Source organism: Mesoplodon densirostris, chromosome 1 (genome assembly GCF_025265405.1).
Source record: "Mesoplodon densirostris isolate mMesDen1 chromosome 1, mMesDen1 primary haplotype, whole genome shotgun sequence".
Lineage (NCBI taxonomy): Eukaryota > Metazoa > Chordata > Mammalia > Artiodactyla > Ziphiidae > Mesoplodon > Mesoplodon densirostris.
In genome coordinates this window covers 234,051,465-234,064,425 of record NC_082661.1, presented here as the reverse complement: position 1 = coordinate 234,064,425, position 12,961 = coordinate 234,051,465, and the positions used below count along the sequence as shown (strand labels likewise).

Sequence of the window (12,961 nt, the reverse complement as noted above, 5' to 3'; positions counted from 1 at the left end):
TCTTTTTCTCTCTTACATGCTGAACATTAGGAGCCCTCACAAGCTTTCAAAAATAGAGCAAGAGGCTGAAGATAAAGGCCTGTTCATTCCATCGGGGAGTGTCCTACGGAGTCATGTCCAGGCAACGTCTCTGCCTGCATCTTGGATATCTTTTTCCGAGATGTGAGAATCTGCCCCTCTCTGTGCGAAAGTGTGTACGTGCGAGTGCGAACCGAAGATGTGTACTATGCAGAGATACAGAATAACTTTCTTACCCCAGTCTTTTCAGCTTTAGGGAAGTGCTTCAAGTGACAGCTTCTGACTCCAGAGCCACCGCTCTGTCACGTCACCAAATCGCTTTTCTGCAAATAATCAGGTCCCGGGCTCTTAAGGAAGAAGATGTACTTTTTTTTTTTTTTTTTACTATTATACTTTATATTTTGGAGTAGTTCCAGTTCACAGCCAAACTGAGCTGAAGATTGAGATTTTCCATGTCTTCCTGTCCCCACCCCTGCACAGCCTTCCCCATTATCAACACCCCCCGCCCCCCACAGAGTGGTACATTTGTTACAACTGATGAATTTACACGGACACATCATAATCACCCAAAGTCTTTGGTTTACATTAGGGTTCACCCTCCCTGTTGTACGTTCTGTGGGATTGGACAAAGGCGTAATGACATGTATCCACCATTATAGTATCATACAGAGTCGGTTCACTGCCTTAAAAATCCTCTGGGCTCTGCCCAGAGGCTCGACTTGAAAGGGCGAAAAGAGAGGGAAGGAAAAAAGCCTTCAACTGCGGAGGCGCTACCAAACTGCAAGCCGAGTTTGTTCCCAAGTTCAGAGGCTCCAGCTGCCCCAGCTCTCCAAGTCCGGCTACCGGCAGGTTCCTCCTCCTTTGGTTTAAGTGTCAAGCAAATGGGTTTCCTGTTAACACCGGAATACTGTGAAAGGGCAGGAAGAGGCCAGGCCGCCTCCTCTTTCCCCCCTTCCTATCCGGTTTATTTATTTTGCACACGTTTGTTTTGGTGGAGCGGGTGGTTGCAGCGCGTGCGGCTCTGGGGCAGCCTCGGCGGCTGGTAACCCCTCCCCGAGGAGGCGAGGCCCGGCCAGACCCCGCCCGATCCCGGCTCCAGCTCTGCGGGGCGGGCTAACGGAGAGAGGAAGGGGGAAGAGAGTGGGAGAGGCAGAGCCGGGAGAAGGAGGCCGCCGGGGCGCGCGAGGAGGCGGGGAAACCTGCTCGGTCCGCGCCCGGCCTCTCCCCCGCGGGCTGCAGGTGGAGCCGCGGAGGTAGCCGCTTCCGCCGCCGCCGCCGCCGCCTTCTCCTCCCCGGGCCTCCTCCCAGGCCCGGAGGCTGCTGGCGCGGGACTCCCGGAGCTGGCGGCCGGTGCGCGGGGCCCGCAGCTCGTCGATGGCTGAAGGCCGGCGGCTGGAGGACGAGGACGAAGAGCTGCACGAGCGCCGGGAGCTCGGGGGCCCGCGCCGCGCCCGGGGCCGTGCGCTGTCGGGCCACTCGGCCGCAGGTGAGGGGCGCGGGCAGCGTGAGGGGGGACCGGGGCACCGGGGACCCAGGGCTGGGCGTCCCGGGGCCGCGCAGGTCCTGCCCCGGACGCCGGCGGCTCCCTCGCCCGCCCGGAGGGGACTGGCACCTTTAACTCTAGGAGGCGAACGGGAGGGAGAGTGGCTTTTCTGTCTCCATCCGAAGTTTGCGGCCGAGCCCGAGGAAATTCAAACCTGTCTCTACCTGCTAGTGGCCCTGGAGCCGAACCTACAAATTTTCCATGCAGACTAAATCCACGAGCTGCTGGCTTGGAACTTGTGGCCCGGGTGGTTACTTATCTCTGGATGAGTCAGAGGCCAGTGGAGAATGCCTCCCTCCCGATAGGTTTGCCTCCGCTGTCGCAACCGGGTCGAACCACATGCTAATCGTCCAGGCGGGTTTCGGTGCCTCTTGAACTTCGGACCTGTGACTGTCCTCCCAACCCCCAGCCGCCCGAGTTCACCTGTTTTCTATAGGACTTGCTTTAGAGTTACTTGGTGACCCCCAGCCCCACCCCCCAGTCCAGAATATAGACTTCCAAAAGGCGATTCATTTGGACTGATCATTTCTGGGCCTGTAACTTGTGTTTTGGGGGTGCGGAAAGGCGGCGCGGATCAATAGTTTGGCGCAGAAGCGGAAGAGTGAATAAGTGTAGGTCCACACCCCTTCCCTCTTTCCCGGGCAGCTTTTCAATTAAACAGAATAGAGAGGACATTCTTTGGTCTTTGGTTCCAACTGGATAAGCCAGGTATCCGAAAACAAGAGGGAGGAACAAACCTAGGGAGGTGACAACAAAAGGGAGATAAGGCCGTGAGAAAGGTTCAGATGTGAACATTCATTAACGACCCTTTAGAAAGTGGAATACAGTGAACATTCCACCCAGCCATGGAGCAGCTTTTCTATGTGGCTCCCTTAACCTAAGAGAAAGTTGAAGAGTTAAAAGAAGATAATGGGTCTGTGGGGAACACCTGGAGGGTCGAAAATGGGATGAAAGGAAAGAGTTGGAGTGGAACAGGAAGAAATAGTCAATCTTGGAGCCTTAAAAATAATTCCTTTTGCCCGTTACTGTTTCCATCGAAATGAGGCATTTGACTAACCACACGAACACCAGCTGTCTTGAAGATAACTGATAGTTTTGTTCAGTATAAACCCAGGCCTAATGAATTAATGGGTAATTGCTGGGTATGAGTAAATAATTCTTGCAAGAATACAATGAAAAAACTTTACAAAGATGTTCCTCTGTTAAATTACTGATCTGAACACGCCTTGGACTCCTCTTACCTTCAGCAAAAAGCTTCACTTACGTACTGTGCAGAGCTGTACCCGAGGTCAGACTAGATATGATCCAGATAGATATTTATCATTTAGTTGCAAAATGTGTGTTTATTCCAAGGCTGGTGGAAATGGCATTTTGTAATTTGTTTTTCCCAGTTCCTTAATTTCCCAAGGCTACCAGAAGCTTTTCTAAGTTCCATGATAATATTTTGCTGATACGTGACACAGTGTCCCTTTTCACGCAGAAATTGGTGTTTGCAGTTTCTAACCATTTAGTGTCCCCTGTCTCCGTTAGGGGGTGAGGGGCAGAGATATTATGGAGTGGGCAGAGAGTTAAACTGGCCGTTACCGGGCTTCTTTCTTTTGAGACACATTATTTAAGTTTACATTTCTTTGCACGCTGTGCTCCTCTTGCCCCTCATTAGTTCCCGTGTGTTTTTCAGACTCCATCGCATTCCTTACCAAGCTTGGGCATTTGTTAGTAATGTTTTGTGCTGGATGTTCTCTCTCCAAGTGAGAAAGTAGGAACTGACCCAGAGGCTTCATGTTTCTTCTTTTAACATCTTTCTAATCTTTCACTTTTCCTGTTCTCATCCACTCCCTCCTCCCTCCACCACCTCACAGTCTAAAGATTTTCCATTTTTCCTTGATCTCACAGAGGTTGACACCATAAAATTAGGGTTTATGGACTTGAGGGAGTCTGTGAACTTCTTCTCTCAATGCTAAATTTAGGTGTGGTTGTGGAAATGTGTTTTTTACTTTGTAATGTACATTCAGGAGAACATATAAAACCTGTAAATCATAAAGTAAAACTCTTGTAACCTGTGCCCAAGTTGAGAAATAGAATATTATCATTTCTCCGAAGCAAACTCTACTCTCTCCCAGTCATGGCTTCTTCCTTCCCCTTGAGGGAACCACTTTTATTCCGTTGCTTTTCTGTGCAGTTTTACCTGTACAGTTTTATCTGTGCATCCCTATACAATATTATTTAGTTTTGCTTATTTTACAACTTCTTGTGAGTTCCATCATCCTGTAATTATTCTTTAGTGTCATTCTTTTTTCACTCCATATTAAGTTTGTAAGATTTATCCCTATTGTTGCATGCAGCTGTAATTTCTTTTCTTTGTATTCTTATATCATACTTTTTGCTTATTTTTTATTGATTTGTTGGAGTTCTTTACTTGCTCAGGAATCTCAACTTCTGTTGGTTGCATGTGTTCCAAAATCTGCTTCCACTCTGTGGTTTATTTAAAAAATGTTTGTTTGTGGTTTCTTTTGATGTGGACATTTGTAATTTTAACGTAGGTGTATATATGAATCTTTTTCTTTGTAGTTAGTGTCCCCCCTCCCCTCGCTGTCCCCCTTGGTTAAGAATGCTTTCCCTACCCCAAGGTCATGAAGATATTCTCCTGTATCTTCTGTATTGTCTCCTAAAATTTTGTTAACTTCCTTTGTGGAGAGGTGCCATAGCTTTCTTCAGACTCTCAAATGGGTTTGAGAACCTCTGACTGACCTACAGCATTTTTATATTGTTTATCCAAAGGGCAGGGAATACAAAATTCTAGGTCCTCCGGTAATCACCCGGAAGAGTGGTAGGCACTTAATAGGGTTTAGTAAATACTAAATAAATGTACTCTCTCTATATGTTGATGTGTTTATGGTATATGCTAGAACAGATATAACTTCTCCAATGTGTTTTGAGTAAAATAACTAATATTGTCAGTATGAGGTCACAGAATAAAATTCTTTGTATTCTTTATGAACCAGTTGCTTCGTACATGCTAGCACCTGTGAGGGAGGTATTATTTTCTCCGTTTTATAGTTGAAGTGGGTACGACTCCGTGCTCCCAATGCAGGGGGCCCGGGTTCGATCCCTGGTCAGGGAACTAGATCCCACATGTATGCTGCAACTAAGAAGCCCGCATGCCGCAACTAAAAGATCCTGCATGCCACAGCTACACATGCCGCAACTAAACATGCCGTCATGAAGATCCCACATGCCACAACTAAGACCTGGTGTGGCCAAAATAAATAAATACATATTTTAAAATAAATTTAAAAAAAAAGATTGAAGCTCAGAAATACTTAAGTGACTTGTCCAAGATCCTGCAGCTAGTAAATGGCAGGATGCGGACTTGAATCCGGGTCTGTTTGACCTGAAAGTCCATGTTTTTCCAAGCTATCCCACTGGCTGCAAATACAAGTCAATTGCTTTTAATGCTCCACACGTTTATATCTGCATGTTGCTTGTTATCTTTTAGAAATACTTTATTACATTTATCTGGTGCTTTTCTGCTTAGGAGGGGCTTTCACAGCCTCATGGAACTTGATTGTTAAAACGACCTGAGAGGGAAGAAAGTACATTTTTATTATTCCCATTTTAAAGACGAGTAAATTGAGACTCAGAAGTGTTAAAAGACTTAATCTAAAAGAATCTGAAAGAATACAGCTAGGTATAGCTGCACCTCAGTTACCTCTTTTGGGTGTTTCAAGTCATAAACTGTCGTTTCTTTTTTTTTTTTTTTTTTTTGCGGTACGCGGGCCTCTCACTGCTGTGGCCTCTCCCGTTGCGGAGCACAGGCTCCGGATGCGCAGGCTCAGCGGCCATGGCTCACGGGCCCAGCCACTCCACAGCATGTGAGATCTTCCCGGACCAGGGCACGAACCCGTGTCCCCTGCATCGGCAGGCGGACTCTCAACCACTGCACCACCAGGGAAGCCCGAACTGTCGTTTCTTTAATTTGATTCATATAGCATGTTAGGTCATATGGCCCAGAGTTTGTGGCTCTGTCTAGTAAGTTGTGTAGTTTTGAAAACTGCGTTAATTCTTCTGGGCCACCATCTTACAGTTTTTGTTATTAGAATTCCAAAGTTGTCTAATTTATTTTGAGGAAGTTATTTTAAGTCCTATAGAAACTATGGATATATATACACGTCGTTTAAAAATCCTGCACTCACCAACTTCTTTTAGAAGACCTGTCTAGTTATCCTGTCAACAAAATGTATGCAAAATGGTGTAGAAAATACAAGGAATACAAAGAAATATATAAAATAGGCTCCCTGCTTTTAAAGAACATGTCATAGAATTAAGGAAGGTAAGACTAATATACTTTAAAGAAATAAATAAGAATATAAAGTAGTCCATGGTGACTAGCAAGTGGAGTTTAGCATAAGAGAACGAGGCAGTCTTGGTTCATTTCTTGGCTTACCTCTTACTGTGTGACCTTGTGCAAGTTACCTAACATCTCTGTGCATCCATTCTTTATTTGTAAAGTGGGAATATTAATAAAACCTATTGCATAGGGTTTGAGGATTAAGTGAATTAGTATATGTAATACCTTTAGAACATAGCTAGGCACATAGTGAATACTTCCTGTAAAGTTATTCGTGTTTATTTATGTATATTTTTGTTAAAATATCTGATGCTTCATTGAGTCTACATTTTTCTCCCTTTGGGAATAGTTATGGGGTTTCAGGTTGGCAGAGAAAAAGGAGGTAAAACTGCATCGTCACCATTTCTAATCAAATGTAGTTGCTTTGCTTTGGAGTTCGTACATCTTTTTGAAACATCTTACAAGACCCCGAAAGACTGAGACCAGTTCTTCATTTGACATTCCTTGCACCATACAAACTATTTTAACGTGGCTTGTCGTTGATGTTTCCCCTTTCTTCATCATCACAAATGAAAAGCTCATTCTTGTGACATAACTATTTGTGTTCAAAGTGATTTCAACAAATCAAAGGTAAGTTGATGACCCTACATCCTCTTTTTAACCAGGGTGCATCCCTTCATTTTTTTTTTTTTAATTTTGCCACTATTCATGCAGTGCTTCTATAAGGTCATTGGCATGTTACATTCTGGGGGCAACTATTTTCCCTCAGATCGTTTCAGCTTTACATTTAATGGTACTTAGAGTCTTATCCTCAGAAGGCTTGGGTCTCTCTCAGTTAGCTTTAGCCTCCATCAATTTACAGCATCTTTCTGGGCCTTAGTTTTTGCCTTATTAATTGAAAGGATGAGGCTTCCAACATTACATTTTATGATTCTAGGGGATGAGGAGGAAAATAACTTCTGACTTGGTTTACAGAAGCCTGCCAGTGTGCAGGGTCCGATCTGGGGGGTGTTTCTCTGGGCTCCTTGTGATGAGGGAAAAGCCCAAGGTGCCACACTCAAGATGTCGCCTCACTGGGGAAAAGGCAGTCACGTTAGCTTAAGTTGTGCCGCAGGGACCTGCCTTTCAAGATGGGCACTTCACTTCATCAGTGGAGAACATGGGATGTGTTCTGGGGAGTTTATAATACTGAACATAAGTATGATGAAAATATTATCCATTAAGTACAAGATGAAAGTATATGTCTGGTAGCTTCAGAGCAAAGAGCAGGGTTAAGGTGCGGAGGAAGGAGGCCTGGCCCCCTCGTTTGTATGAAGGTTCAACATCCATTCCTGCCCCTCAGCAGCTGTAGGCCTCACCCTTAGGGACTCTGAGCTTGCCTTTGGGTGCGGATGGGTGCATGGCGGGGGAGGGGTGTACAGGCAGTAAATCATTGTTTTATTTTCTTTTTTTAAATAAACTTTGTTTTTTTTAGAATACTTTTATAGATTTACAGAAAAATTGTTAAGATAGTACAGAGAGTTCCCATCTGCCTCACATCCAGATTTCCCTGTTACTAACATCTCCTTAGTTTTTACCTAATTTCTTCCTGCTCTGCAGGATCCCATCCAGGACACCACATCACATGTAGCTGTTGTGTCTCTTCAGGCGCCTCTTGGCTGTGATGGTTTCTCAGATTTTTCTTGTGCTTGATGGCCTTGACTGTGTTGAGGAGTACTGACCAGATATTTTGTAGAATGTTACTCTATGGGGATTTGTCTGATGTTTTTCTCATGTTTAGACTGGAGTTTTGGGTGTTTGGGAGGTAAAGTACCATTTTAACCACATATTAATGGTTTAATATTAACATCATTTATAACTGTTGATGTTGACTTTGATCTCCTGGCCGAGGGAGTGTTTTTCAGGTTTCTCTAGGCCAAGGTTACCACTCCCTGTGCCCCCACCACCACCATACTGTAGGAAATAAAGGAAGTCACTATGCAGAGCCCACACTTAGGGAATAAGGAGTTAGGCTCCACCTCCTTGGGGGTAGAATATCTACATATATCTTTTAGAATTCTTCTGCACAGGAGATATCATTCTTTTTTACTCTCACCTTAGTTTCTTCAGGTTCTCCAAACATCTGCCTTGGGATTGTGTTTAGACCCTGCCGTTTGGGGACTGTAAGCTCAATTCCTCCACCCAGGTCTGTCCAGAATATCCCTTGTGTGCTGTTGTCTGGCACTTACTTTCATAATTAGAAAGGAAGGCATGAAATGAGTATCCAACTTGAGATGACCTGTGACTAAAACTCATTCACACTAGAGTATCAACAGGTACAATTTTGGAAATGGAGAGGAAGTTAGAGTATGAGAGGAATTTGGGGAAGCCCTGGACTAGGATAATCAAACAATAATGAGTTAACACTTATTGTGTGCTCGGTCCCAGGCTGCATTCTAATTGTTCTCCATGTGTTTTTCTCACTTAGTCCTCATACCAATCTTATGAGATAGGCGTGATGATTTCCTTCATTTTTGCAGATGAGAAACCGGAGGGGGTGTTTACCCAGAGGGGGTAAATAATCTAGTCAAGGTCACGTAGCTAGAAAGCTATGGACTAGGATTCTGTGCAGACTCCTACCCAGTATTTATTCTCGTCTTCCTTGGTCAGTGGAACCCTATATTGCTGACTGTGGCAAGGTACCCACCTGTGAATCTGCTTTACCCAGCCTACTAATGAGAGGCAAGAAAAAGTTGTTGAGTATGGTTTCTAGAAAAATTCTTTAAAGGGGACTCAACTGCACAGAATATCCTTTTGCCCTAACCTTCCATCCCCCTACCAGGAACAAGGATGTGTAGCTCACAGCAGCCATCCTGGGTCATGAGGTTATCTTGAGGATGCAAGCCAGGTGCTGAGAATGGTGGAGCAGAAAAATGGGTGGAATCTCAGTTTCCAGTGGTAATAGAATCATCATATGAGCTTTTGATTGCCTGTTCCTCCTTTGTTTAAGAAAAAATAAACTCTGTCTTATTTAAGCCACTGTTAGGTCTTTTAATTAGCAGCTGAATGCAATTCCTAACTGATAAAAGTTCTGACTTGATCATATTTTTCTCTCCTTACCACCAGGCTATGTTTGTTAACATGAGGTTACCTAGGTTCTTGTTGCTATTTTGTCCTTTATTATAATGTGACCTTGGACAAATAACTTAAAGGCCCCTCCCTTTTTGCATCTTTTGAATAGGAATTATTCATTCTCTAAATACAAGTTTACTACGGGAAACATGCTTTTAAACGTCACGTTCTCATGAGGGATGTACATTTCTTGAAGAGGGTCATGGTCATACTTGGACAAGTTTAAGGGTATTGCAAAGGAAACCTATGGAATCTGAAAACAGTTTTCTGATTTTGTCATTTTGCTGAGTGCCAGGTCTGAATACCTCTCAGGGAACAAACAAATAGAAGCTGTGACAGGAGGTGATTTTGTCCCTGCTGTGATATGCATACGAGCAGATTCTCAGTGGCACCACTGATGAGCGTATAACTCATGCCGGGGCTGCTGTGTAGGATTCAGAGTTTGTTTCCGATACGGCTGCCTTCAGTGTACCGGCGTGTTGTTTTCTGAAGATACATTAATCAAGGAATCGCTCTACTGGAAGAAAGCTAAATGCTTTTTCTGAGAGCCGGCAAAGAACAAGGCACAGAAGAAAACGTTTGCACATGTGGAGAATTCGTTTTTCTGGCAATAAATATCACCATTTCCAAAGAGTCCTTTGAAACTAGTACGGAGGTGTTCACAAAAAACTGGAAGGCCCCTCCCTCAGCATGGGGTCACCCATGTAAATGACCCTTTCTTGCTTTGTCACCACCCTTGTTTCTTTTTCGAGTGTGTGTGGTACGCGGGCCTCTCACTGCCGTGGCCCCTCCCGTTGCGGAGCACAGGCTCCGGACACGCAGGCTCAGCGGCCATGGCTCACGGGCCCAGCCGCTCCGCGGCACGTGGGATCTTCCCGGACTGGGGCACGAACCCGTGTCCCCTGCATCGGCAGGTGGACTCTCAACCGCTGCGCCACCAGGGAAGCCCACCACCCTTGTTTCTTTATTTCCTCAGAAGGACTCCCCCTCAATACACACTAGCTCAGTGGAGCTGAGCTACCTGGAGATTATAAGGTAGATTTGTGTCACTCCGTTGAGGTATAACTCTTGCCAGTGGAAGGTGTGGTTTGTAAGTGAAATTCATTTGGAATAAGGCGTGGTATTTCGAGTTTTAAAAGGTGCAGACTTGTGTTTGAATATTACTACTCTTAATTAGATGCTTAATAACGTGAAATGCCTAATATCACAAACATCTTATCTGTTATGCTGCTCTATTCCTGTTTCTCCTTTCTTCTTGAGGCATTCCACTTTAAAACGTGGTGCGGTATTTCTCACATTTCTGTAGCAATGGGACCTTTAAACAGTGCTTCTCAAACTTTAATATGCCTACAGATCACCTGAGGATCTTGTAAGGATGCAGATCTTGATTTAGTAGGTTTGGGGTGGAGCCTGAGATTTTGCATTTCTAACAAGTTCCAGGTGATGCTGCTGCTACTGGTCTCTGGACCACACTTTGAGTTACAAGGTACTCAATTACCTCTACCTCAGTGCCAGGGTTCTCAGTGCTGCTGGGCATCAGAATTAACTGAGGAGTTTTTCAAAAGACCTATACTCATGACCCCACCCTCAGATTTTCCTGATTAATTACTTTTGGAATAGTATCTAGAGAACTGTATTTTGGGAGTGCTATGTGAGGTGAGACTCACTGGCTTAATGTCCTATTAAAAAAATGTGATGTTGAGTGGTTTCAGTGTGCTTTCTTGTAATTTGAACTGTAATATTTTTCCATCATAAGTAATTAATGTTGTGATGCCTTTTAGTCAAACAGAATAAATAAATGGAATCCACCATGCATTTTCTACATGGATTTTATTCAGTCCCCCTGTTATCCATAGCCTAAGAAGATTCCACGTAAAGCATGATGTAAGGACCTATCATTGAAGTAACTGGAAAGCAACGTATGTGACAGTTAACGTTCTTTCAGATTGCAAGAAATAGAGGTCCGTTCTGCTAGCCTCAGCTGACAGGAGGCAGCTTATAAGGATATTCCAGTAAGTTGGAAGACACAGGAAGTAGCCTTGGAAGTCATTTGGAAATAAGAGTAGCTCTAGGAAACCGACAGCAAATATTTACCCCAGAGAACATTCCTTTGTAAGCTGGGAAGGCTGTTATTCTTTACGTTACTAACACCACCATTCTGGTGACTCAGTTCACTTCTGTGTCCTTCCGTGGCTTCTGAACTTACTTGAATAATTGACTCTTGTTTTTCTTACAGTCAGCCTCCCTGAGAAAGAGACTCTTAAGTAGGCTGGCCAGTCAGGGTCCTGCACAGAGTGCCCCTTGGGGGCAGGGGTCTCATGCTGGTTGACCTCAGAGGCTAAAGACAAAGTATATAGTAGCCAACTTTTCAGGCCCCTCCCTGGTCCCTTCTCCCGGAGGGGATGGTAGGGTCTTGTGGTACCCACACGAGAATTTGAGAATCGCCTGCAGCTGATTCTGTCAGTTGGGACTCTGGGCCCGGGGGGTGTTCTGAGGTTTCTTAGAATGGAGAGAAGGTAAAATTGGCAGGTTCCATGCGGACACTTTCAGTAATGAGTTCCACGAGGGAAGATTTATGTTGTTCATTGTTATAGCCCCATAACACAGAACAGTGCCTGGCACATATATTCAATGCACGTCTGTCAAATAGAATAGAATTTTTTTAATGATGTAATGTTGTCTTTATTGTTTGTTTGATTACATTTTTTTTTTTTTTTTTTTTTTTTTGCGGTACGCGGGCCTCTTCACCGTTGTGGCCTCTGCTGTTGCGGAGCACAGGCTCCGGACGTGCAGGATCAGCAGCCATGGCTCACGGGCCCAGCCGCTCCGCGGCATGTGGGATCTTCCCGGACCGGGGCACGAACCTGTGTCCCCTTCATCGGCAGGCGGACTCTCAACCACTGTGCCACCAGGGAAGCCCTTTTGTTGCCTCTTTAGCAGTGATGAGCATTAGATGTTTGCCACTTGGCGGCATCAGTACGGCTGGCGTCAGGCTTTGGGCTGAGGGGCGGCAAATGAATGTCAAGTCCAGCGCTCGGAGTCCTTCCTAAGGGCCTCCCTCTAGGGTAACGTTGGCCGCGGTGGTTTCTCCTCTGGGAGGCGAGCGGCCCCTCCCCGTCCAAGGGCGCCGCCATCTTGGGTCCCAGTCGCATCGGCTCTGAAAGGTCAAGTGTGGATTTGGACGTTTGGCCAAGGAAAGGCGGCTACTTTTCAGGTAAAGAGGGAGACACTGGGAAGATGGGAGTCGCCGTTACTTACAGCAGCGGCTGCCTCTTAAGAAGCTCCAAACCCCCTATCTGTGCGGAATGGGCGGAGGGTGGATGTTAAGGATGTTTTCGAGGAAGGATGGACCCGGCTGATGATGGATGGGATGTAGCGCAGCTCAGCGAGTGCCCAGTCCAAGGATGCTGACCTGCCCTGACTCGGGAAAAGGAGCTTGTAGTTGGCACCTTCCCAGGAGAGAGGCAATGATACCCACCATTGAGTACTAAGCGTTGACTGGAGCGCGTTTGCTCTTCGTGTGAAATATCACGGCCAATACCCACGTAGCTCTGGGAACAAGCCTTTCAGTAGCTCCTTGAGCTCAAGGATTCTGTAAACCTTGAAGAACGTAATTTGATACTGATCACCTCATAGGTTTCCAATGAATGTTTAATGAAGGTGATGAAGAATTAGGGGTTTTAATCCCAATATTCTTCAATTCTTTGCTCTTTAAATTAAAAACTAGATTTCTTTCTCTTGCAATGGGGTTTTTTTTAAAGTACCAACTTTTTAGCATGTCTGAACAAAACATTTTATTGATCACTCACCAATTTAATGCTTAGTGTATGCCAGGAACTCACATAATCCTTTAACAACACAGAAAGTCAGGTTGTTTTTAATAAGAACAACGAGGCAAAGAGAAATAGAGCTGGGATTTGAAGCCCTGCAGTCTTTTTTCT

At 45.1% G+C, this 12,961-nt stretch overlaps 1 protein-coding gene across 5 annotated transcripts in view; it reads left to right on the top strand.

The window, feature by feature from the left end:
• Window positions 1–1,130: 1,130 nt before the first annotated feature.
• SH3D19 (SH3 domain containing 19) overlaps window positions 1,131–12,961 on the top strand; it is a 171,867-nt gene continuing 160,036 nt past the window's right edge. For all 5 annotated transcript variants that reach the window (XM_060116266.1, XM_060116256.1, XM_060116303.1 and 2 more), the window contains exon 1: window positions 1,131–1,504. In XM_060116266.1, coding sequence (XP_059972249.1) covers window positions 1,393–1,504 — 112 coding nt within the window. In that variant the 5' untranslated portion in view covers window positions 1,131–1,392. The remainder of the gene's footprint in view (window positions 1,505–12,961) is intronic.